General features: G+C 38.9%; 2 protein-coding genes across 3 annotated transcripts in view; one reads left to right on the plus strand and one right to left on the minus strand.

The window, feature by feature from the left end:
• Positions 1-26,314, minus strand: part of PLXDC2 (plexin domain containing 2) — a 419,623-nt gene that overhangs the window by 312,832 nt on the left and 80,477 nt on the right. The window lies entirely within an intron of this gene.
• Positions 20,890-21,877, plus strand: LOC133084835 (CDC42 small effector protein 2). Its single transcript, XM_061181610.1, has one exon. It carries the CDS (start codon positions 21,423-21,425, stop codon positions 21,675-21,677), a length of 255 nt encoding a protein of 84 aa, XP_061037593.1. The 5' UTR covers positions 20,890-21,422; the 3' UTR covers positions 21,678-21,877.

The raw sequence follows: 26,314 nt of genomic DNA on the forward strand, positions 1-26,314 counted from the left end.
GCTTCCCTGGTGGCGCAGTGGTTGAGAATCTGCCTGCTAATGCAGGGGACACGGGTTCGAGCCCTGGTCTGGGAAGATCCCACATGCCGCGGAGCAACTGGGCCCGTGAGCCACAACTACTGAGCCTGCGCGTCTGGAGCCTGTGCCCCGCAACAAGAGAGTCCGCTATAGTGAGAGGCCCGCGCACCGCGATGAAGAGTGGCCCCCGCTTGCCACAACTAGAGAAAGCCCTCGCACAGAAACGAAGACCCAACACAGCTAAAAATAAATAAATAAATAAATAAAATTAAAAAAAAAAAAGCCAATCAATCCTGAGAACCAATTTAATTTCTCTACTCTTAAAAAAGGCAATTACTGGGGAGGGAACAGGGGATGAAGGAGACCCAACCAATACAGGCGCTCTTTCCTTTTTCCACACGTTTAAATTATACAAAATGTCAACCACATCAGTATAATTCTCTCCTTGCTTTGACGCTCCCAAGTCCAAATAAGCATCTTTCAGATTTTAGAAGTTATTGTTGGAAAAATAAAATTCCCTTCTCATAGCTCAAAAACATCCACATTTTCTGCCATTTCTGCCACATTTTTCACATTTTGCCCAACAGAATGTTTTAGTAGAATCTATAAATATTACATCTTTTTCAGCTACTGTATTGTTTTCTCCTTCTCACACATCATCATGTAACATTTTTCTAAAGAAAAAAAAAGGACAGCAGAAAAATTTAGCCCCTTTAAACCTAACTTTTTGTGAGCTTTCACAACTATAAAATCTCACATGCAAGTAGGAAATGGAAGTTTAACAGTGTCACTAGATAAATCCTGGAGCTGCAATACATTTTCTTGTCATCTTAGAAAAACCGTGTCCTATATGCTAATTTGATGAAATTTAACTATCATCGAGAAACGCTGACCCGGGGCTGAGCTTTATTGAAAGACATAACTCCCTGAGGTTCCTTATTTTAAAATAATACTTTCTCTAGATGATCCTTCCCTTCTGGACATAATCTATCCCTTCAACCCTAACCTGTATCCCAGGTCTACTGCCAATGTTGCTTTATACTGTTAAAGTTCTATTGCATCTCAGCTGAGAAATGGCTGTTTCATCTCATTAATTTATAAAGTTTCCAACACAGATATCCCAGAGGGGACACTCAAATGTGTTAATTGGTTAATTTGCATTATTCAACAAATTTGCACCTCTTTATCATGTATTTATCTTTAGTTCATTTCAACCTTCTCAGCCACTAGAGCAGGAAACCTTGAAATCTTTTTTTGATTCTATTTGATTCCAGGAGTATTTCTTCTTTGCCACTTACACACAACTGACTCTGAAGTTCAGAAAAGTCTATCTTGGTTATATTTTTCATATCCATTCTCTCCTGTCTCCCACTTGTGATGGTCAATTATATGTGTCAGCTTGATTGGGCTAAGGGATGCCCAGATAGCTGGTAAAACATTATTTTGGGGTGTGTCCGTCAGTGCCATTCTGGAAGAGGTTAAGCATTTGAATCACTAGACTGAGTAAAGAAAGGAGATCTGCCCTCACCAATGTGGGTAGGCATCATCCAATCCGTGGAGGGTCCAAATAGAACAAAAAGGTGAAGGAAAGGTGAATTCCCTCTCCCTCTCTCTTTCCATCTTCTTCCTTCAGACATTGGAGCTCCTGATTTCTTAAGCATTCAGACTCAGACTGAATTATACCACTGGATTTCCCGGTTCTCCAGCTTACAAAGGGCAGGTCACAGGACTTCTGAGCCTCTACAACCTTGGGAGCCAATTCTTATATATATATAAAATCTTGTTGCCACTGCCCTAGTTAGAAACATCATTACTTCCCGGAAGTACATCATTACTTACAATACCGGACTACTGCAACAGACTTCTCACAGGATGTCTGGATTTTGTTTTTTCCTACTCCAACTTATTCTGCCAACAACTGCCAGTTGAATCTTCCCATGACCCAACTCTGTTACAATACTTTCCTGAGAATCAACCTTCAGTTACGTCTGGTTGCCTACCCAGCACAGGCCCATCTCTGAAGTTGTATTTCAAGGTCATCCACAGCTTGATCTCACTATCTTTCCAACTTTATCTTCCTGTAGTACCAGGTAACTGAAACTCTTGCTTGTGAGAGATCAGACTCCTGCCCTAACAACAATTTCATACTTTTGCCTGAGTTAGAGCTTCAAGCTTCCCCATCCTGCTACTGGCATATGGCAACATAAGATAAGAAACATTTGCTATACATAATGCATTGCAATGTTGCAAATCAGGAAGGCTAGTAATGCCACCACACAAACAGAGATTTTGAGTTTTTATAACCACTGAGAAGTCAAATGTAAAAGGCATTCAGAGCTGAAGGAAATGTGTTAGCTACTGCTTACACTGTGCCGAAAGCCACAATTACAATTGGTGTCCCACAAAGCCAATGCCACACCACATAAGTGGGTTAAACACTCTCCCAAAGGTGTTCTGCAGATGGAACAGTTACCAAGGACTAGTCATTGCTTCTTTCTCAGATGTCAATTTGACCAGGAGCCCTTACTCATCCAGAGAGAAATCCTATTTAGATGAGCCTGCCCAGGGATGGCAGGTCCTCCTACGGGATGTGACAATAAACCCGCATTATTATCTTCTTGGGTTTCCCTGTTTTTCTGACTTACATTCCAGCACGCTATTGGTATCCCAGCAGAGTTATGGTGAGACGATATTAAGAAGCTTCTGTCTTCATGAAACTCACAACTTAATAGGAGAGACATATACAAACAACTGATTATAACATAACATGATATGTGTTATAACAAATGTTAAGCTCAAATAACCGTGGGGACATAGATAAGGGAACAATTCATTCTGCTGAGGGTGAGGTAGGAGGCAGGGGTTAGAAAAGAGTGGAGAGTGAGGAGGTATCATGGAAACTGGCCCTTACGGATTAGGTGGAATTGACATGGGGAGACGCATCAGCACGACCAGAGGCCCTGGCATAGTCTGAGGATGGGACGGAGCAGGCAGAAGGTCTGGAGAGGATAATGAAGATGTGGGACTGGGACAATACATGACTTGGTAAAAGGGATGATGCTTAATTTGTGGGTACTGGGAACCATTAACTTGCCCCACAAACAGATTTATGTCACACTTCGGAAAAGACAAACCTAATGACAGTTGTGGAGGATGGACTAAAGGTGCAGAGGACCAGAGACGTTAGGCCAATTCTAGGTATAAAAAGTTGAGTCAGGTGTAAGTCTCAATGTACCTGGAGAGTGGGGAGCAAATGCCAGAGACATTTCCAATGTCAATAAGAACATCAAAGATCCAAAATTAGAAGATAAAAAGTGCTAAGATGAACTCTCAGTATCTGCTAATATCTGGAAATATTCTAGAATATGATCACTGTGTTGGAATGGAACGGGTAATAGCCACCCTGCTAAGCATGTTATATACATTATCTCTGGATGTTTCCACATTCCCATTACAGATGAAGAAACAGAGGCTAGGAGACATCAAGTGAATTGCCACTGAGACCCAATTCTGTCACATTCCAAAGCAAATGGGGAGTGAGGGAAGGCATGGTTTGTAGCATTTGCCAATTTCCATGGTGTAAATATTCCACTGAAGTCGTTGATTGCTGAGTTGGGAAGAGATATGCATAACTGGTCCTCAAGGAGCTGGTGTGAGCCGGCCCCAGTGAACTACTGGATTGATCTGACAAACATATTGGCAGGCATTATATAAAGCAAAGGCTGGCAAAGTGCAACCACAGGCCAAATCCAGTCAACATCTGTTTTTGTAAATAAAGCTTTATTGGAACACAGCCCCGCCCAAATGTTTATGTACTGCCTGTGGCTACTTTCACATTGCAATGGCAGAGTTGCATAGTTGCAATGGAGACTCGATGACCTCCAAAGCCTAAAATATTTATTATCTGGGCCATTACAGAAGATATTTGCCAACCCCTGATATAAGTGTAAAACAGGCAAAACCAATTTATGCTATTAGAAGTCAGAACAGGGGAGACCTCAAGGGAGGTGAGGTTGAGCAGAGTGATCAGAAAAGAGGACACGGGACTTCTGGGGTACCAGGAATGTTCTATTTTTCCATCAGGGTGCTGGTTACACAGTAAGAAGATATCATGCTTACAATTAGAATATGTGCATTTTTTACATGCAGATTATACTTTAATACATAAAAATGTTTTTTAAAAAAAGAGCAAGATGTTCTGAGAGCAGATTTTAAAATTCTGTTCATCAGTGATTTAAACTTTTCCTTTTTTTATATCAGAATAGAATTAAGACATATTTGTCTGTTTGATTTACAACAAATCCTGATGAATTCTATATGTATCCATAATAGCAGTAACAGCACCTATCTACTGGGTGTTATTCTTGCCAAAACTTTCCTTCTGATGGTTTGTATTAATCTTGTCCCAGCTCTACTGCCCTTGGCAGAGTTTTCTTGGTTCTATCTCCACTGTTCTAAAATGTGCTTTCAGAATGCGAATTCCTTTGAATGGCATTGACGTTAAAAGGCTGTTTATGGGCTCAGTGCACATCCTTGGGGAGTGACTCTTCACTGCTGTGATTATCATGAACAGGACTCAGGAAAGTGGGAGGCAGGTCAATCACATCAATTTTAATATTCTGTCAGGTGACTGGGCTAAGACAAAGACATGCCTCGCTGCTGCCGATCACCTGTGGCAACAGCCCAGATGTGCGCTGGAGCCAGAGGAGCAGCCAGCGCCAAGCCTGGGCCCCCACGTGTGATTCCTGAACACATGCACCTCCTCTGACCCATGCTTAGGTTCTGTATCTCCCTCTGAGATGAAATGAGAGGGGTCATAACTCACGCTGCCTTGGGCTCTTCCACCTGCCAGGTGCCAGCTTGGCAATTTTCTAGATTGGAGAGGATATTCCTCCAGCTCCAGGCCCACACCACCTGTCAGCTGTCAGGGCAGAGTGCACTCTGGCTTTAGCAGCTGGCCAGCCTGTTACCTGATGGTGATGTGCAGGAGGATGGGGTGCCTGTGAAGCCTGTGTGGAGGCCATCCAGATTGTCAAAGGGCCTTAGGTTCCCACTGTCAGCATCTACCACCCGTGAACTCCAAGGCCAGCCCAAACCACAAAGAAGTGTGTGTTGAAGATGAGAAGAGGCTAAAAGCCCTCAGAGTGATTTGTTTAGCATAATCATGATTTAAAAAATTTTCTACCTAAATCTTCAGTGGGAGCCAATTTCCTCTTTCTGGAAAAGGAGCAGCCCTGGGGCGTTAGTGAGGCCAGCACTGATGCTGAAATACTCTTGGCTTTAAGAGTCAACATACCTCTGTATTGTGGCAGCCTGGATGGGAGGGGAGTTTGGGGGAGAATGGATACATGTATATGTATGGCTGAGTCGCTTTGCTGTGTGCCTGAAATTATCACAACATTGTTAATCGGCTATACTCCAATATAAAATTAAAAGTTTAAAAAAAATAATAAAGTCTACTTTGTCTGATATAAAAAAAAAAAAGCATCAACATACCTCCTCAGATATATGAGAGATGATTTCTTTGGATATTTTTTTTAAAAAAAGAAACCATTGAAAGGTCTGCTTCACTTTAGTAAGTGAATCACAAAAGGAGTAGAATATCATTTAGGTCTGTATGAAGATCCCCAAATTATATATGGTTAGGTGGCTCTTATGTCAACTCTGAGAGCCCCTGAAAAAACAGTGTAGAAAGCAACCAATTACACACTGCTTTGGACAGAAAACACTGCTAAATCAGTATACTATATTTTTCTTTTGTGCCTACCATACCAAACATGGAAAGAGAAGAAGAAATTGTGCTTCTTTTGCCAGCAACACATCCTAGCAAATTATAACTGAACTTGAGCGGAGGATTGAAACAGAGTCAGGTCATGAGTGTGAATTAGATATATCTTTGCTTTCCATTAAGGTGACCAATGCCATTATCATAATAGGAAAGCTCACAGCGTGAGCACCTACTATCAACCAAATGTATAGCAACTATATGCAGAAGGTACCAAGTCCCTTTTGCTGAAGAAGAACTTGGCCTTGACATGGGTTTAATCACTTGGCTAAGATCCCACACATATCAAGTGGCCTCGCCAGAAGTCTGATCAGGCCTAGCTAACAAAGGTGCATGTTCATTACCACTCTTGTTTGGTTTACACTGATTTTCTTCCTCTAGTCTGCTGTCAAAATATTACCTAGCAAAATATTATCTATTGATGTGACAGTAAGGGTATCCTAGATAAAAGGACAAAGGTGAAAGGTAACTGAACGTGCCAAAACCTCTCCAAATCACTTTCGACTTGACCCAAAGTCATGGACTCGATTCTGCATATCTCACATGTGATGGATTATCTAAGCGGAGCACAGTGAGTTCGGGAGAATGTTTGGTTTGGAAAGGATGGTACTCAAACATGCTCAGAAGGAAGGCGTTTTTTATTCCCATAACATTCTGACTTTGGGCTTCACAACTAAAACCTCCAGTGTGAGATATGAGAGCAATCTACCAAAAGATTACAATTTATTTAAAAGTCATTTCATGTGGAAAGCTACCTTTTGTACTCCTTCAATTGACTACACATGTGGTTGGTGTCTCACTGTGCACAAGAAAACATAATCCTAAAGCAGAAAATCAAAAATAAAAGGAAATCAGAAAATGCCATATAGTGTGCCAAACAAATAAAAATAAATGAAAGAAGTTGAAAAGTCTTTGAAAGACTTGAAAGAGATTTGGAACCTTGTCAGAAGAGCCTCTCTGATAACTCCAGTTGGCTGATTGCATGATCTTGGCATAGAAAGGAACGCTAGAAGGTAAGACAAGATCAAGAACAGCGAAGATGCATATCGTACCAAGAGAAAAGAAAATAGAGGGATTGGGAAGAAAGACAAGAGGAGAGAAAATAAGCAAAAAAATTAGACCTTTGGAAAAACCAAGAAAATAAGTTAAATCAGGAGTAAGAATAATACCAGCAATTAAGCTGGTATCTGTTACTTTGTCAAATTTATAATTAAATAGCAAAAACTACATTCCATGACATAATGAAGCAGGAAGGAATGTTGACCGGAGACCCACTGGGATGGGTAGGTTATTTGAACAGCATGTGATGCACAGTATCAAAAATCTATTTGTACAGACATGCAAGTCCTTCAGGCAGGAAGTTTTCATTAGATTTCATTATTTAATTTAAATACACACACATACCCAAACTTCCCAAATTAGTAGGTATTTCCTGTTTCTAAACTAAACACAGTTATATTTCCCAAATTTGTTGTCCTTGAAGATCTTGTCATTTTATTTATACGAGTGTGGGGGTTTTCAACAAGGTTCAGTCACAGATATGGGGAACTTGCAGGAAAACCTGAGAGGACCCTGTATGGCAGGAAAAGAGAGTCAGAGGTATTATAGACAGTGGACCTTCTCCTCCCACCAAACCGTCTGACCCTCCTGTGAGGCCTGCAGCAACGAAATCGATAAGGGAGCTGGTGAAGTTCAATTTGGACCCTGCAGAGGGCAACGGCCTGAAGATATAGCTGTACCCCACTTTCAATCCAAATGTATAGGAGGCCAAACCTAGGTGGTGCTGATAGTTACTGACATCATAAAGAGTTCCTTCTCCTTTCAAAAAAGATTTGCTGTAGGGTTCCTTTAATGAGAAAGCCCACCAGAATGAACATTTAAAATACATTTTTAAATGATTTATGTGCACCTTTTAAATAATACATTAACTGGGAATTGCCCACCAATGTGCACCTGTAAAACGGCTGTTTGGCTGAAGCTTAAGGACAGTCATTAAAACCAGCTTGGCTGACAGCCTGGTGCCTTAGGCAAATCAGGGGCTGCTCACCACGTTCAGAGATGAGAGCGGGAGGGAGGAAGGCAGCGGTGGTTGCTGGAGAGGAGAGGAATGTGCCAGCTGGCGCATCCTCGTGGCTTCTGAAGAGCGCGAGTTCACCTCACAGGGGTAATGGGATCACTGAGACCCCTTTTCCTACACTGCATTTACACTCTGAGTCAAAACAAACAAGGTCATCTGACAACCAGACAAGGTTTCCTTCCCCCGAGTTCTCGACCCCCGAGTTCTTGCTGCTTCCTATCCCATCTTTCAACACCTGGACCACCTGTTCTTTTTCTTTGTAAAATCTCTCTGTTTTCGCTTGTTTAGCAATCTTCCCAAACGTAGCTGACACATTTTACAAAATCAGTGTACACCTCTGCTTATCATGGAACGGCTATTTTTCTTTCAGTCTTACTATGTATTTGGAACAAGTCCAGTGTGCTTGAAATTTTAAAAATCTGAGTATAAATACCAGCCTCATTGCATTTCATTGATAAGAGTCAACATATCCTCTAAGTCAGCAAATATTCCTCTTGACAACCATGGATTATGCTAAGATCACAGAGTTAAAGACCGTATTTGTGGTTTGCAGAGAGCTCAAGTGGAAAAAAACATCCCAGCTTTTTTTTTTAAAAAAAGAAAAGTTTCTTTCCTTCTTTAAACCAGTAAATGTTTGCTCCTAAAGTTCCATTTCCAATTGAGATATATCATCCCCATTTTAAAAACTGATTTCAGTCAGCTTCTTAATGAAATAATCTCCCAAAATGGAATTTTAGAATTTGGGCCTAGAAAGAATATAATACCTCATATTTAAATGGTATTAGGGAATTTGGGGAACTTAAAATGTACCAAAAAAACACAAAACACCCACAAAGAAAAAACATGTGCTGGGAATGAAATCCTAGGGGGAAAAAATAAAAGGAAGAAATGAGAATGGAAATGAGAACGTGGAATGTGCTCTTTCAAGAACATGAACTGATGTCTGAAGGACCCATTCCCCAGGACACTGGAGAAATTTTCCTTCTGGAATCTCTCAGCAGACCAACCACCCAAGAAAACTCAGCGCTGTAGCAATTTCAGAATAACAATTGCTGGAACAGTCCTAGCTACAAAGTGATTTTCAGCAACTAAATATGAATATCCCAGAGAATGAAATGCATCTGGAGAACACTAACACAAAGTTGCAAAGGAAACTATTCTCTCTTCCCTTTTCTCAGGACATGTAACCAACTGGCAGTTTCAGTGGCTATATTTCAGAGTGCCTGGATGAAAAAGCAGATTTGTCTTTTTTTTTTTTTTTTCTTCCTGACCCATAGCTTTGTGCTAGCCATTGCTTATCCTCTGATTCTGCCCCGAGAGAAGAAAAGCTGATCTCAAGTCTATATTTGTGTACAAATAGCTTCAAAGTCAGAAGGAAATAGACTTAGGGAAACTTTAGAACATGATTTTTAAAAGATTACTGTTTAAAAATGTATCAGTCAGTTGTTAAAAGGCGAGAACAAATTTCCACAAAGAAAAATAGATTCCCTTGACAGTCTATTTAACCTTCCACGTTGCTGAAAAAGAACCATATAATTCTATGTACAAAAGGCATTTCTAGAACCACTTCAGGCTTAGGCTAACTCTCCCAAGATAGAAATCTGAGAGCTGGATATACATCAACTGACACCCTCTTGAGAATGGGTCCATTATTAACGGATAAAAAGCCTTTATCTCCCTTCTGGCTCACTCTACGATGGAAGAGAGGACAAGGGTCCTCTCTACAATAAAACCCACCAAGCCTAGACTGTTCTCCCATCTCCCTGTCACAGCAAGTTCAGCTGAACTAAGCCCCACCCAAGGGTGCCCTGCAGCTCTGACACACTTCACCGTCAGATGGACTCCCAGGTGTCTCCACACTGTCAGTGGGATGTGAGTGCTCTGTATTTTCTTCTGCTCACTTACCTGTTTTTCTAAATTTTGTAATAAACATGGATTGTTTGCATTAAAAAAAGCTATTTCTGTAAAAGCCTTAATTACATTAAGGTACTCATTCATTTCCGGCTATCTAAAGCTAAAATCTTATAAAATGGTGTACAATGCCCATCATAAGCTTGTCCCTACATCCTCCCCCAGACTTCAAGTCCTTCGCCACCTATCATGAACTTAAGATTTAGTGCCACTGAACTTACTATTATTCTAGGAAGATATTACACCTTTTCATGACTCCCTGCTATTGTAAATTTGTCTCTTTACCTGAATTGCCCTTTATTCTGCCTTCATCAGAAAAATATCTCATCCTTTGAAAGCCAAGTCAAATATCAGCTTCCTCTGGGAAGCCCTCCCTAGCTCTTCTAGGTGGTGTCCTCCCCACCTGCCCACAGTGTGTCCAAGGCATGTGGTTCATAACCTATCATGTTTCACTGCGCCTTAGTGCCTTGTGTACTAGTTTCTCAAGGTGAGGTTTACCTTTTCTTTAATCTTTTTTATTCTCAGAATTCTAGCAGAGCACCTGGAATGTGTTAAACACTCAAAATAAATTGGATGAATGAATGAAAGAGTAAATTTTGTCAGGAACATCAGTTTTATGGTAAGTTGGAGGGCAGTTGAATAAGGTCAGAGAGGGGAAAGGTACCTGGGACTCAGGCAGTAGAAATGAGGATGAAGAAAGAGATGGAAAGAGCTGGGACAACAATTGTTTTTCTTGCTTTTATTTGCTTCCATGGGATTGGTATAAAGTCACAGATTCATAATCTATGGAGACTAACGTGTGAGTAACTAGCAATTTTGCTTCTCTAAATTCACTTCCAGTACAAGCCTGCCAGGTAGAAATGTATTCTGTGTCATCTCCTTTATGATCCAAAATTTCTATATTTACTCCTATGTGTCCTATATTGAAAAATAAGGGAAAATAACCAACTCTGCCTGATATTGTGGTTCACTTGTTCTGCTTAATGCACCCATGTGCATGCACTGAACGTCCATACATGGGAACTCTTCTGATTTCAGCGGATAGGTATAATGAGCGTACTGCTTAGCTGATAAACTCTGGCACAAAACAGTCACCCAAAAACCCTGCAGGCTGCATGTTTTCTCATTTCACTGTGTGGAAAACAGCAGGCAAATCCAACTCAATGAATGTTATTCCTCACCTAAGTACCGTCCTACAGAGGCTGATGAAAGCCTGTTTTGGAGTGGGCAGATCCTGAACAGAAAAATCGACTCATCAGTCTGCGACTTCAATTACTGCCCCATTGCAATCTCTCACTCCAAGAGGGGAAAAGTCTGTGCAAAGTGCAGGTTAGTTAAGTAGAATATAATATGGCATAAAACTCCGTGATTAAATACCCAGATATTGTCCTTATTTTCAGGGAGGCTGATGCAGATGTCGTTTGCTTAAAAACAACAGCAACAACAAAACAGACCAACACTTCTACATGCTCTTCTGGTCACTGAATACACTGAAATGAATAATCACTCCTAGCAACTTCCTTACTGTTTTGCAAGTCTGTTATTATACCTCTTAGACTGTCCACACACAAGGCCCATTCAAAACAGAATTGCCTGAGTGCTACAATGTACCACCAGTGGGCAGAGGCTACTTAGCTCTCCATGCCTTCAGCTTCCTCAGGATTCCAGCTGAGCTGCAATAAGTTTGACAGACTTTCCTGTGGGACCTGGGTGACCTTCTCTGGTGCTTTGATGTTAAATACAGCTCACTGGTGTCACAGCTGGCAGTTAAGTGAGTTAACTGTGCTGTCTGGAGCAGGCCCACAAATTTATATTCCCTGTAGTTGCAGTTTGCAGACCTTTAACTTTGCCCTGATTTTGCATCCATTTTCTGTCAACCTCCCCCAAAGCATGTAGAGGTAATAGATAAGAAACACAACTTCGCTCTCATATGGAACAAGCCATTATGGTATCCCTATGGATGGTAATAAAATGGGCCCTAGGAGACTACATCTGCCATCTGGAAAGTAGAGTAGGTTTTACTAGTGCTAACTCTTCACCTGAATTGCAAGAGAACTCGCAGGCACCAATATCTATGCTATAAATGCAGGAATAAACCGTCAAGAAGTTGAATGTCTTTACCGAAACCTATTCCTCGGTAGAAAAAAAGTAACGTGGACACAAGTGTTCAGTCATCTTTTCAGAGCTCCTCCAAATGATTTACACAGATCCCTGAGGGTTAATACAGGTCTGGGGATTAAAAGCCTTTTTTCAAAAAGTTTTATTCAGAACCATATTAATTCTTTCACTACTCAGAGAAATCATTTTCTACTTCTGTTTCAATGTTTTCACCTATGAATGGATAAGGACATTATGGGCCAATGTTATATAACCTTGCTAAGGAATCAGGGGCCTCCACTTATCAGGACTGTCAACATAATTGCTAGCCTGTACATGAAATTTGAGGGAAATGGATAAATTATGTATTAATAACTAACAATGGGGGGAATCAGTTGAAGATTATCAACTTTATTTTATACAAAAATAGAGCAGCATTCACATCTCAGATTTTGCTAGAAAAAAAAGTCAGTCAACCTTTTCAAGTGGAAGCAAAGATAAGGCTTGTTCAGTTCTCTTTCCCCCACCCCCGTCTTCTATTGACTGTCATGAATTTTTTAAAAGTTATCTTTACTTGCCTCAGTGTTAACACTGGGTAAAATATTTTTTTCTGCCTACTTTGAATAAAAAGTATTCAGTTTAATAAGTATGTACAACAATACCAAGCCCTCAGAAGAACATGATACAGCACAAAGAAAGATTATATAAATCCTTGGATTGAGTTTTTACTCTTGTGGAACTCTTCCATAAACTCTTCTATTGCATTGAATATAAATATATTTATATTTTGTTAAAATGATTTGGATAGCCATTGTTCTAATTAGGCAAGACTTTTCTGACAGTATATCTAATACTAAGAGAAATTTCAACTGTTATGTGATATTTGGGGTGGATAGTCAGTGAAATAAATCTGTTCACAAATACATGAAACCTCATTCTAAATAAAGCTAAAACTCAACAACATACTTTCTGCTTAATGCTGGCAGTTGCAACTTCCTGGCTTAAAGAAATAGAGCGCCAAACAGTTTATAAAATGACTCAAAAGATTTCTCAAATATCATGAGCATCCTTGGCCAAATAGCATTTGGATGAGTTAAGAATAAACAACAACAACAAAAACTAGTATGTATATATAATCATCAGATTTCCTTTGAAATCCCAAAAGTCTCAAAATTAAGAGGTTAAGAGAGCTTTGTAGTTAAGAGGCTCATGGGGTTTGAACAACAGCTCACTCATTTTTTCAGCCCTCAAAAATATTTGGTACCACATCTGTTAATAAGGAAACAGTTCGATGAGTCAGTGTCTGAGCTTTCATTGCCTTGAAGGCAGTCCAAAGTGGGAATTTCTGGCACTTTAGACCAGTTTTATGAGCTTTAAAAACATGTTGTAGTTTTAGAATCACTGAGCTGTATTTTGCCATTCAAATCACTAAGTCTCAGATATGCTCTCTAAAGTGTCAATGGTTTATTCCCTCTTCCTAAGTAAGGCTCATCCCAGCCAATTAAGCCATAAAGGAGAAGCAGTAGGACCAATCCAAAGTAAGTACTCAAGTCAACCTGAATAATTAGTAGAAGAAAGACTTCCTACCAGCAACAGGTCTTTCCTACTGATCCCCAGGACAAGGGTTTTTAAAAAACATCAAGTAAACAGCATTGGTTTGTGTCTAATTACCCTCCACTCCAACCCACACATGTAATCCTACACTCAAGGAACAGCCCCATAAAGGATAAGTTATGATAAGCTTTTAACCACACTGGCAAACTGTCCCTCAATTCACAGTGGGTAAGCAGAGGCACAAGTGGCTCCACGGCCACTGTTGGCCTGGTGAGTGCCTTCATGTACATTAGAATCGAGTGTCCCTGCATTTGGCACTTAGGCACAGTTGTCCAACTGGCCCCAGAATGCAAGCTGGGGTCCAGCCCCTCACCTACCTTGGCCAATGCCTCTGTGCAGAGCACAGACCTCACAATGGTTATACAGCAGCCCTGTCTAGCCCCAGTGACCCCATTCAGCTAGAGCCAGAGCCTTAAAGAAGAGAGGAAAATAACAAGCATAATTGAGACTTCAGTGAGGAAAAAATGAAGCTAACATTGACATGCTATGCTTTGTTTTTGCCCAGTTGCATATGATGCATGGCTTAAGTCAATTAACTATCTCAGAATCACGTCTTCTTGGAATCCTCTCCAAATCCCTGGGTCAGTGTCATGGCCATCCAGAGGGAGGAAGGATCTCAGTATTTAGTTATGAGGAGAATGGTCAACAGAGATGAAACTGCCCCTCTGAAATATCTACAAAAGAGTAGTACTCTGTGCTTGATTGGCTGTCTCTTATTGATATAGTGTGAAACCATTTCATCAATTTTAGCTCATAATAATTAAGATGATTTTGTAAAAGGCCACATCACAAATTATGTTTTTTAAATTATGAAACTGAAAAGTTGTTTTTTTAAAAAAAATCATACAAACTGAAGTAGAGTAAAATGCTCACTTAAACAGAATAAAAATGATGAATAGACTATAGCCAGTCATTTTGAACAATTAAGTATCACAATGATGGGTACCAGAAAAGACCTCAGAGGTCAGGAGACAAAACTCAAATGTCTCGGGATTTAACAAGTACCATTAACAAGTGTAGACTGCCATGTGTAATGAAACCAAGATACAGGCACAATGATGAACAACTATGGGTGTTGGGCCTCAATGTTGGGAATCAGCAAGGGGTGGAGAGAACAGGAGATATTTGTTCTATTTGTTGTGGACTGAATGTTTGTGTCCCCCAAAATTCATATGTCGAAATCCTAATCCCAACGTGATGGTATTTGGAAATGGGGCCTTTGGGAGGTAATTAAGTCATGAGGGTGAAGCCTTCATGAATGGGATTAGTGCCCCTACAAGAAGAGGCCAGAGAGCTAGTTAGCTCTCTTTCTGTAAAGTGGGGACACAAGGAGACAGTCCTCTGTGAACGAGTGAGCAGGGCCTCGCCAGACACTAAATCTGCCGGCACCTTAAACTTGGACTTCCCAACCTCCAGAACTGTGAGAAATAAATGTTTGCTGTTTAAGCCAATAATTTATGGTATATTTGTTACAGCAGCTCAAATGGACTTAGACAGCCTCTAAAAGTGGTAAAGTGGTAGCAACCTTCAGCTCCAGTCATGTATTGCTATGTGGGAATGTTACTGTTATAAAATTATTTGGGTGTGTGTCTGGGGTGGATAAAAGTGGCAATTGATTTTCTTTTAATCCACTGGTCCTGAATCAACTTTCTGGAACTATGCAATACAATGTATCTCTGGCTTTTAAAACAAAGCCTTACAAATAGTGGAAGGTAGTTTAGGATGTCTTTGCCTAATCTTTCTTCTGCATTAGACTAAATATTGCTGCTTTTTACAATCATGGACCTCACCACCGCAGTTGCCCGTGTGCAGTTTGTTAAATGTCAGTATTAAAATATGGTGTCTAGAATGGAGTACCAGATAGAGTTTAAAAACACAATAACAAAAGTGCAGGTTTAAGTAACAAACAGCACAAAAGAAAGGTAAAATAAACTAGGTCTTAGGGGTCAAAATCACCACTATCAGCTACAGGTATATTTCAAAAGAAAATGTGTAAAACCAACCATCTCCACAAGAAATAATCATGGATACAATAGACACTGTTTCCTTTTTCTGAATTCTTTTTGCTTCTTGTTTTTTAATTGGGTAGATTAAGTATCAGCTCAATTTGTTAATTGCTTTCCTTAAAACAATTTATTATTAATTATAGTCACTGTTATTAGCTGTCTCCGAATCTTCCAAGCTGCAGATGTTTTTACAGCAGGCTCCCAATGAGATTGGCAGTTTAGAATATTCTCTGCCAGCAAGCTGCATTCCTTTCAGCAAGTGCCTACCTGCAAAAGACTGTCCTTTCTAAAGTAAGGTTTTTGTGCAAAGGAAAATAAGCACCACACTGTAAATGCACACGTAATAGCAATTAAAGCTGAAGGGTCTAATATACCAATTTTTATTTTCACTTTTTTTGGGTAAGAATCCTACATAGTGCATTGACTGAAAAGCCATTTTCAAACAACACACTGTTAGGAGTAAGCAGAAGTCTCTTACAGAGAGTGAGACCCTCTTCCATTGACATTTCTCCATAATTTATAGCCACAATGGAATACAGTAAATACCCCATATTTACAAATGCACTAAGCTTATTTTATGTTTACGTGATTGACACTGCACTTCACACGGTGTGTACTAATACATCAGATGTGTTCAGGAACTGTACAGATTGTTTCCTGTGAGAAGGACTCTTATACAGTAATGCATATTTATACTTGAGTTAATGGTGTTCTGTATGTCCTGCAACTCCATTTGTACCCCATACATCATGCAATAACTTCTTAATGATTTAGAAATACTTAGCAGTCTGTTACCTGCCACTGAAAAGGAAGTCATCCTTACATACGCCCTTTAAGAAAGCTGTATTTGCTGTTTGAGGTAAGAAGAGAGTATAAGGATCAATTTACTCTGTACTTACCCTACAGGAGTGTCAATACTAGAGTACAGAAAAGCAATGACTGCGTTAATTTATTACTTTTCTTTAATATGCGCTTTCCCCCAATTTTCAAACTTCCCAGTCCCTACCCAGGCCAAGGCAAGCCTCTATTTTTTGTTGTTTTCAAACATGTATTAAGTTCAAACTTTGTTTAATTAAAAAATAGCTGCATCAATTTGCTCAGCTTGTGTTTAATATACTTGATGTTAGAAAATATCAGCATGCTCATGGTCTTCTAGGCTCATCTCTGTTTCTCATCATTTTCATGGACTTCCTTTTACAGATTTTCTTACTACAGAAACTGTGGGGATGCTGAACTCTACTTACTCATGTGCTTCTCATTACCTAGCCCTATTGGAAGCTCCATCGCTCCTGCAAAGCTTTTTTTCAACTAGTGCAGCCCAGGGTAATTACATTCTACTCTAAGAGACAAGGGTGGGACTTCCTGGTTCTGCCATGAACCAGCTGTATGTCTTAAAGCAAAGCTTTTTTGATCTCTCACAGCCTAATCTCCTCTCTTGTAAAATGAAGGACTAGATGAAAGTGGCATTACCTAGTATAGCAATCTAAACTCAGGGTTTGACCTGCTTAACATTTCTGGCAAGAATATGGTATTTATGTAGTTACAATACACAAATTAACCAATGGCTGAAATGGAGTGTAAGAACTCAATTCATAGATTGAAATCCAAAAAGGCTGACTCCAGTGTTGGGGCACCTGCAGAGAAAGGGAGGGAAAATTTCACTAGTTCATTCAAGCCCAAGGAGAAATATGGTGTGCCCAACTTTGCATCATTCACCAGGAGGGTATGTGCTGTGAACTTTGCAAATCAGGTTCACTGCTTTTATCTGAGGGGAAAACTATGTGTGTTTTCTTTGTTACCCAGTTCTCCAGTTTACGAGCTATTCAGAGGAAGCTGAAGCAGAATATAGGCATTTAATTTATTTTATTGTAATGCATTCAGATGAGTAGGTTTTAAGTACCCATTAAGAAGTTTACTCAGCTGTTGACACAGATCAGGGACTTTGGAGAATTAAAGGTCTCTAATAAGAGACCCAAACTGTCTGAATCCCTTTCTTACAGATGTGAGAAAGCACAAACAGCCTGAGCTTAAAAGGACAGTTATTGAAATTCAGATTGAACATGTGCATTTAACAACTAGAAAGTGCATTCACTTCTCATTGCTAAAAGGATTGGGGCTTAACTGAGTCAGACATTTTAAAGAACTGCAAAACCATCTGGGAGGATTTATGTCCAAAAGTCAAAGGAGAGTCATAGAATTTGATGAGTATGAAGCATGATTTAAGTTTCTGTAATGTTTTTGATGATTAACTTCAGGGTGAATCTAAACTATCAGGTAAATACACTTTAGTTTATAAGAAGGCCTGGCAGAACTTAGACTGCAACCCACCAAGGACATGAAAGATCCTTCATTTTGCTACAGCAGTGTATGGACCCCAGTTCCACGCTGCTTCTGTTGCCACATTCAGAGCAACGCTCAGGTTCTGTGGACGTGCTCTTGCTCAAGTGGCATGGCTGGAACAAAAGCAGGAGTGAGAATTAAGTCAAGTCCTGACTGAACAAACTCCACAATTTTTCAAGAAGAGTTGAGACTTTTTATATACCAACCTTCCAACTTAAATGCTGAAAATCAGTCAACAGTCACTCCTGCAAGTGAGCCTTTTATAAAGAAGAAATGTCTTCAAACGCTTTTGGCAATACATTTATTATTGCTAAATATCACCATTTTTCAATGGCTTTATTTAACCACTGCTGCTAGAAAATTTCCCTGTGTTCTGCTCTTGAGTTTTACTGCTGCAGAATCAGGAATACACTCAGATCAAAGGATTCTTTCAACTATAAAAAATCGTAACTATGACTATAACTTCTATGTTTGAACATCAAATGTATGCCAGGTACTTCATATATTTATTTCTAACACACTGATATTTGAGGGGAAGTTTGAGTTCACGGCAGCACTACCACTATGTAGCTCTGTGAGACTTGTCTCTGAGCCTCAATTTCCAAGTCTGTTAAATGGAAATAAGAATAATAGTCACTTCATAGAGCACGACCAGGTTTAAAATAGTAAAAAGCATAGCACAGTGCCTGTAAATAATTGTCAGCTGTTACTGTTGTAAGATTTACCTGAGTGTTTTCCCAGCTTCAGTTTCTCACCCATCCATACGTATTTTAAGAAAACAAAGGAAAAATTTCTTCCACATAATTTCTCCATCAGCATTTTATCTACTTTGATACAGCTCACTACATTCTTACCCACAGAGCATTTACAAGTCAGATGCACTCTATACTATGCATGGTGTGAAAGAGGTAAACACTTAAGGACCAGCTGGCTGTTAGACCCTAGACTCTGAGACAGAAAGAAGGGGAAAGTGAGCTCTCTGTCCCTATGCACGTTTTCTGATGTTAGCATGCTTTAATTAAATGGGTACGGGGTGGGGGGACTTCAGTTCTGGAAGTATGGAGTAAGCACATCTCCCTCTTTTCACACCTAAAACCCTGGTTAAAATAAATAAAACCAGCAGCAGAAAACTCTAAAAGGTAGAGACAAGAAGGCAGACTTTCTTCTGCGGATCTTGCTATGCAATGAATGACTCATTGACCTATCTTAAAAGAACTGATGAAAGTTATTCCAGTAGAGAGGGAATGACAACAGAAGAAAACTTGGAACATCAGAGCAAAGAGAGGTCAACGGAATAGGTAAGTATATGGGTAAATAAAATATACTACTCATCTTCTCCTGAGTTTTTAAAATTCCGTTAGATGTTTGAAAGCAAAATTATAATATTTTTCCAATGTGGTTCTCAACATAAAGAAGACAAGTTAAACACCTAACACACTATCAATAATTTCATTAAGTATGAGTGTTCTAAATATGCCAATTAAAGGACAGAGATTGGCAGAGTGGATTTAAAAAATGCCCCAATTATATGGTGTCTATAAGAAACTCATTTCTAATATAATGATATAGGTAGGATGAAAGTAAAGATGCACCATGAAAATACCAATCAAAAGAAAGGTATAATATCACATAAAGTAGATTTCAGACCAAAGAAAGTTACTGGGGATGGAAAGGAACATTACATAATGATAAAAGTGTCAATGCACCAAGAAGAATAGAAGAGTGTATGATTTCAAGCATAAGGACATGGGGATAGACCTTGACTACTACGCTTAATATTGGTGACCTTGGGCTTTAGTTTTCTGTAAGTTTCTCTAAGATTCAGTGTTCCCATCTCAAAGAATATGGTAATAACAATGCCTGTGTCCTGGGTTGTTCAAAGGTATAAATGAGGTCATTACATAAAAGTACCAAGCTATTGTTTGTATTTGTTTTCCCCTCCACTACCCTATAAATGCTTTGGCCTGAAAGCTGAAAATGGACACAAGAAATCCTCAAAGTAACCTTGACTTTTCAACTTTTGACATATTTCTTTCTCATGAACGGTCATGAGTTTTATTTGCAGAGCACAGTGTTTTGCTGTAAGGAAAAAAATGTGCTGGTAAATTGATAAAGATCTTGGAAATATAGATTCCAATTAATTTTAGGAACCATTATGTAATGATGGGTGAATCAATGGAAGATCTGTTGACACAGAATATAATAATTACATATGGTAATGCAGTGGAATCCAGATCCTTATATATTTTCACCTGCCTCTTCTTTTCAGACTTAAAATAAGAAGGAAAGGTAAAGATTAAGAGAAATAAATTAGACTATGCAATTATTATTTAATATTCCACAAAACAAGAAGAATTGCAAAAAAGAAAGAACAAAAAAATTGTTATTCAAGTAATCCCATTTAATGTTTCCTTCCTCCCTCCCTCCCTCCTTCCTTCCTCCCTCCCTCCCTCTTTCTTTCTCTCTTTCTTTCTTTCTATTTTTCTTTAAGTTTCTGTGTGTACTTTACATCTTCCTATCTGGTGGGGAATGGAGGCTTTTTTCCTTTTAAGCATAATCCTCATCACTGTGTGAGCGTGAGTAAATGTATGTGTTTTAACTACTCTAACTCATGTGATTCCAGTAGAATTAAAATAAGCTTCAGTAGAAATTAACTTTTCTATTTTCCGACTTAATAGTCTAGGCCAGAATTTAACATCCCAAAAGACACTATAAAAGATTAAAAAGAAGATGAAAATGAAAAAAAAAAACAAATGTATTCCCCCACAAAAGGTATACTACTGTTTGCTATTGATAGATGACAGCACAGCACCCCAAATAGTAGCTACTATTATTTTCATCCATCATAATTGATTAAAAGAATAGAACAAAGCAAAGGGATTTACAAATTTATACTAATAAAATTTTAGCTTAATTTTAGGAAATGACTTAGCTACCAAATGGGTTACTAAACGAATAATTGAAAATAAATGAATCAAAATAAAATTTCAAATAACCTGTGGAGGGAGGGGCCAGGAAGCGGCGAGCGCGCCGGGGAGCGCAGCTGCGGGCGTTGGGGGACAGCAGCCGCGGAGCCGGCCCCGAGAGCGGCCGCGGCCGGAGCGAGTGGCGGAGACAAAGACTATGATAGGGCCAGTTGTGAGTGTGTGGATTTTTGAGTAAAACCTCGAACCCAAATGAGAAGAAACCTTCAAGGAACAACTTATACTGACAGTGAGTCTACAGGCATCTGTATTATGGAATGTTCTCAACCCAGAGATAGCTCTATTGACAAGGAGTGAGTGACTACCTGTTAAGGTCCTGAGTCAAGACAACAATTTTTATACCTTTCCTGGTGGTTCAGAAACGAGTCTCTGTAGAATCAGAAGCAAAGAAAGGAAACAGTCTGACCTTTTCTTTGTTAGATTGACTATATAAGATACTTGACTTCCAGGAACAAAAACACAGAGAAGTAATAAAGTTATTATTTTGGCATCTTTGGACATTTATCATATTGAGAAGCCTGCTTTGTGAAGCTTCCTGAGTTGAGATTTGGAAACTTCATTGGTGCTCATTTATAACTTGGACTGTAAGCATGAGTGAATTCTGGTTGTGTTTCAACTGCTGTATTGCAGAACAGCCTCAACCTAAAAGGCGCCGGCGGATTGACCGAAGTATGATTGGAGAGCCCACAAACTTTGTGCACACGGCTCACGTGGGGTCAGGAGACCTGTTCAGTGGGGTGAATTCTGTTAGCTCCATTCAGAACCAGATGCAGTCCAAGGGAGGCTACGGAGGTGGCATGGCTGCCAATGTGCAGATGCAGCTTGTGGACACGAAGGCAGGATAGCCCCGGATCCCTCCTCCATGTGATGGCGTCTTGTTCACCCTGTTGTGATTACTCCAGTGACACGTTACTGTTCTGCTCTGAAGAAACTATTGTCAGAAGAATCCTGCATTTCCTTCAGCTGGCATGCATGCCTTTGGACTCATGGACAGAGTTCTTTGGATTGTGGCTTAATGATTGATTTTTATGAATATGGATCTGATTTTAGCATGATCTTTTTTGTGAATGCTAGCACTGTTTTGCCTTTTTTCCCGCATTTTTAACAATTTTCTCTTTCCACTTCCAACCCCTCTGCCTTATGATTTTATTGGTAAGCAAAGAACTGCTATTTTAATTTGTCACCATTTATGTATATTTATTTTGGAAGGTATGAGACCCATAAGCACAATGATGATTTCTATTCATTTGAAACTTCAGCAGAGTAGTATGTGCATGCTTTATGAAGTTGCTTGTATGGGAGCCCATGGGATGCCAGAAATGAACATTTCCTTGCTGCCATGGGCTGATGATACTGCTGCTATTAGAGAGAGGTTAGCTGTGGCACCAAGTCACATCAGTTTCACAAAAAAAGGCAATTTGTAGCTTATTTTAGAAGTATGACTTTTATTTAGAGTTATAAAAGAAAAGCTTGCATTCATAAGGCATTCATTCTGTTGTAAATGTTCAATATATTTATTTGAGAGCAAGGGCCTGGGATTGTAAACAGGTATGGTTATGTATCTGTGTGTGTGTGTGTGTGTGTGTGTGTGTGTGTGGGAATACCCTCATTGGGTCTGACTCTGAGCATCATGATCTTTGTTCATTTCTTTGTGTGCTCAGTCTGTTTTCACTTGTTTATGTTTAATATTATGGTATCCAGTTGCTTCCAGTAGCAGTTTGTTGAGCTTTTGGCCTGTGTTCCTAACTGTGGATTTCAGTCATTGGCCTCTCCATCTTCCACATATTTTGGGGCAATGGAAGTTGCCAGGAGCAACAGTTGACCTGGCTGTGTTGTTGCCTGTGAAAACAACCTGCATGGTGACTTATTAAGGTATTGGTGAGAAACCTTTGGCTCAGGTTCCAAAATATGTTTATTCTTCACAAATTGTATTTCTGTAAATGCTTCTCCTTCCCCATAAGCCAAATTAGTGGTTTGTTTTTTCATGAAAATGTTTAAATTATGTCCAGTTCAGCCCTATGTAACAGTTTTACATTTGGTAGGAATAGCAGTTCATGTAGGAAATAGGGCTTAATTGAAAACTGACTTAGAAAGCTATAAGGAATTAGGTAATTGCATAAAGGAAGAGAGATCATTTCTCTTCACAAGTTCTTGTTAAACAGGTAACGAAATAAATATTGGGTTTATATAGGCAAAACATGGAAGCATTTCTTCCCCCAGTTCTTTTGGATTTAATTTACCCAGTACAGCAGGCACTAGAATACTCAGTCCTTATATTTCTGCAATTTGAGTCTTCATAGGTGTCAATCCCAGAGACTCTGTCAAGGAAAAACATTTATGCTTAACAAACAGTCAAAATAGGCATTTTTCAGTTTAATAACTTCTGAACTTGAATTCATCTGATGTCATTAATTGTGTTGATGATACTGCATTCTGCCTGAGTACCACTGTCTTTCTGTTCATCCAGAGACAGGGCACTGCAGTGTGCAAGCTCTTTAAGGGATGGATTTTGTTTGGCCTTGTCAGTGCTGGATGCTATGTAGTCTACTTCTAGTCTGACTTTAAAAATTAGTACAGATTTTATAACTAACTGTGTAACTCCTGGAACAATACAGGGAGCCATGGTCCCTTTTTCCCAATCTCTCACTTTCCTGATTCTCCAAGGACCAAATACTCCAGTGAGCACTGGAGCATGTCTCCATGGTAAGCCAAAGGCTGCACTCTTCAGCCTCTAACTGTTCTGCAGCTGCCACTGACTTGACAGGCACAAGTAGCCACACTGTGTGCAAGAACACATGCCCAGGAAGGTGCCAGTAATTATTCAAAAGAAGTAAAATTACCACCAATTTTAAGATACTAACCTTGGACACAGATTTTTTTTTTTTTTAGGGAGTTAGTTAGCAGGTCCCACCTGGATAAGTGGGTTTGTAAATCTTGGGAGGTCATTTGCTCCCCATAACAATGTGTGAAAATTGAAGCTAACTAAATATGATTGACTGTTAATACTTTGCTGAAATACATGCTAACAACTGTTAACTAATGACATGCATTCTGTAAAAAAGTGGTGCCCGTGAGCGTAGGTTGGAAATGTGAACTGTGGTGACTGGGTTCAGCTTTCCAATGCAGCATTATCAGTGGGCCTTTAAAGAAAGATACTTTGTGAGTATATATTAGCTTTCACTTTTGTTATTAAATTATAGCAGTTCTATTATAGAGAGCAAGTTTGCCTTTTGTTTAAAATGACTTCTGCTCAGCACCCAGGAGATAAAATTGACATATTTTTATAATATAAGCATACTTTTTTTGTACATTGTGTTCATTCTTGAATAAAGTAAGTTCAGTGTTGGCTTGTAGATAATAAAAAGAAAGTAAGTAAGTATTTGATTTTGTTTCAATAAATGTTTTTCAATCCTGAAAAAAAAAAAAAAATTTCAAATAACCTAATATTAAGCTTGAAATTATACTTTATTAATAGAAAAAAACTGATGTTCACAGGCTTTTTATGGGACTTTAACTTGTTGTGTGTTGTTGCATTCAAAAACATTCAGATACTCTGAAAACTTGGGAGATCTCGGACATCAGAGCTTATTAAACGTCAAGCTCTCTCAGGTCAAAGCTGAAGAAAACAGTCTTTAAAGCTGCATTTTAGATAATTAAACCGCCTTAGGAAACAGTTCCAGATTAAAATAGCTCTAGTTCCTGGTTTTCTCGACTATACACAGTTAAAAGAGCTAGTAATTTTTAAAATATAATTAGAGCACTGGATGTTTATCAGAAGGAAAACTCACTGTCTAGCTAAACATCAAGCTAACTAGTTCATGAATTTATTTTTTCATATTTAACCACTGTCATGTCTCTATTTCCATGTTCTCAGACTTTATATAACACTAACTTCTAAAAGAATTTGTGGCAGTTTAAAAATTGTGTTAAATGTTAAATATGTTTGTTTTAAAAATAAATAGAATATAGACCTTTAAGAGGAGCAAGGAAAATAATTGTTACCAATATCTGTTTTATCAAGATGTTACTAATATCTTTGCTCCTGTTGACCATGGCCACTGAATTTGACTCTGAAAAAAAAAGTTATGATGTTAAAGTCAACTGTATCATAAGGTGATTAAGGCAATAATTAGCTTTTTACTTACATGCATCAGAGATTTTTTTTTTAATTTTTAAATTTTTGGCCATGCTGTGTGGCATGTAGGACCTTAGTTCCCTGACCAAGGATCGAACCTGGGCCCCCTGCAGTGGAAGCACAGAGTCCTAACCACTGGACTACCAGGGAATTCCCAACATCAGAGATGTTTGATAAATAGTTTTTATATTCACCTCCCAAAGTCCCATTCTCTTCATGGTATAGCAAAATTCCAGCTAAGGTTAGACAACTTACTAGAAAGTTCAAAAGAAAAAATTCAGATTGATTTCTGCCCGTTTGAGTAACCTGACTTCAAGATGAGTTTGTAAAAGTCTACATTTATAGACAAAGAATAAAGTAAGTTTTTGTTTGTTTGTTTTTAAATCTCAACTGGTTTATGGAAGGACAGGCAAAACGAAGAAAAAGTATTCTGCATCTCAGCTCTACTGCCTCTGTACACTCAGACTGAAATCCTTGCAGAATGCCAAGCAAGGGAAATGCTTCAGGGCCATTCATCCAAAGTCTTGAGACGCTGTGATTGAAAGTAACGTGTGGAATCAGTTTGAGAAAAATATAAGTCAGAGGAAAATGACATGAGTAATAAACTAAGAGTGGAGACTATTAAAAAATGGAAATAGCTTCAGGGAAATATTTTTAGATGCAGCAGACAAATTTCAAAGCTGGAGAAACAGAATTTGCTTACACAGAACATACACTCTGAAATATTATGTATCTATCTATTCACTACCTGTATTTGCATGAAATTGCTTTAAATACTGATCTGTAACCCCAAATATACTGTAATATGCCTCACTGATAAAACACCTTTGTTCTTTAATGAACTGAAAATAGAAAAAGAAGATCATATCGTTTCTTGGCGTGGTAGGAAAAGCTCTGAACTAGAGGCAAGAGAACAGGATTCTACCTTAGCCACGTGGACTGTCCTGGCTTCAATAGGGATGTCATTTAACTTCTCTATGTCTCTGATCTTCTAACTATAAGGTGAAAGGAGATGACTTCAAAGATTCCCCCATCCTCAAACTTTGAATCCATAAATCTAACACTTCCCAATGCTTTGGGTATTTAACAAAGGTTTTACTGAGGCTAACATGATAGTTTTTACTATCACGAGGAAATTGACTCAAATATAGGATAAGATATTTGGGAAATTTTCTAGGGCAAAACAATAACCTTAGAGAATTTGAATGAGACAGGTAAAAAGGTCTTATTTTAAATTATGCCAGAGCAAATTAAAAAAAAATGTTTAGAGTTAAAAAGAGGCATCGCATATTTGAAGTGAGAATGGTGTTGAGAACGTATATCTTAAAATGCATAGAAGTGAAATAG

Source organism: Eubalaena glacialis, chromosome 2 (assembly GCF_028564815.1).
Source record: "Eubalaena glacialis isolate mEubGla1 chromosome 2, mEubGla1.1.hap2.+ XY, whole genome shotgun sequence".
In the NCBI taxonomy this organism is placed as follows: domain Eukaryota; kingdom Metazoa; phylum Chordata; class Mammalia; order Artiodactyla; family Balaenidae; genus Eubalaena; species Eubalaena glacialis.

Coding starts and splice junctions, on each gene's coding strand:
- LOC133084835 (XM_061181610.1), top strand. CDS start 21,423: ATGAGTGAATTCTGGTTGTGTTTCAACTGCTGTATTGCAGAACAGCCT.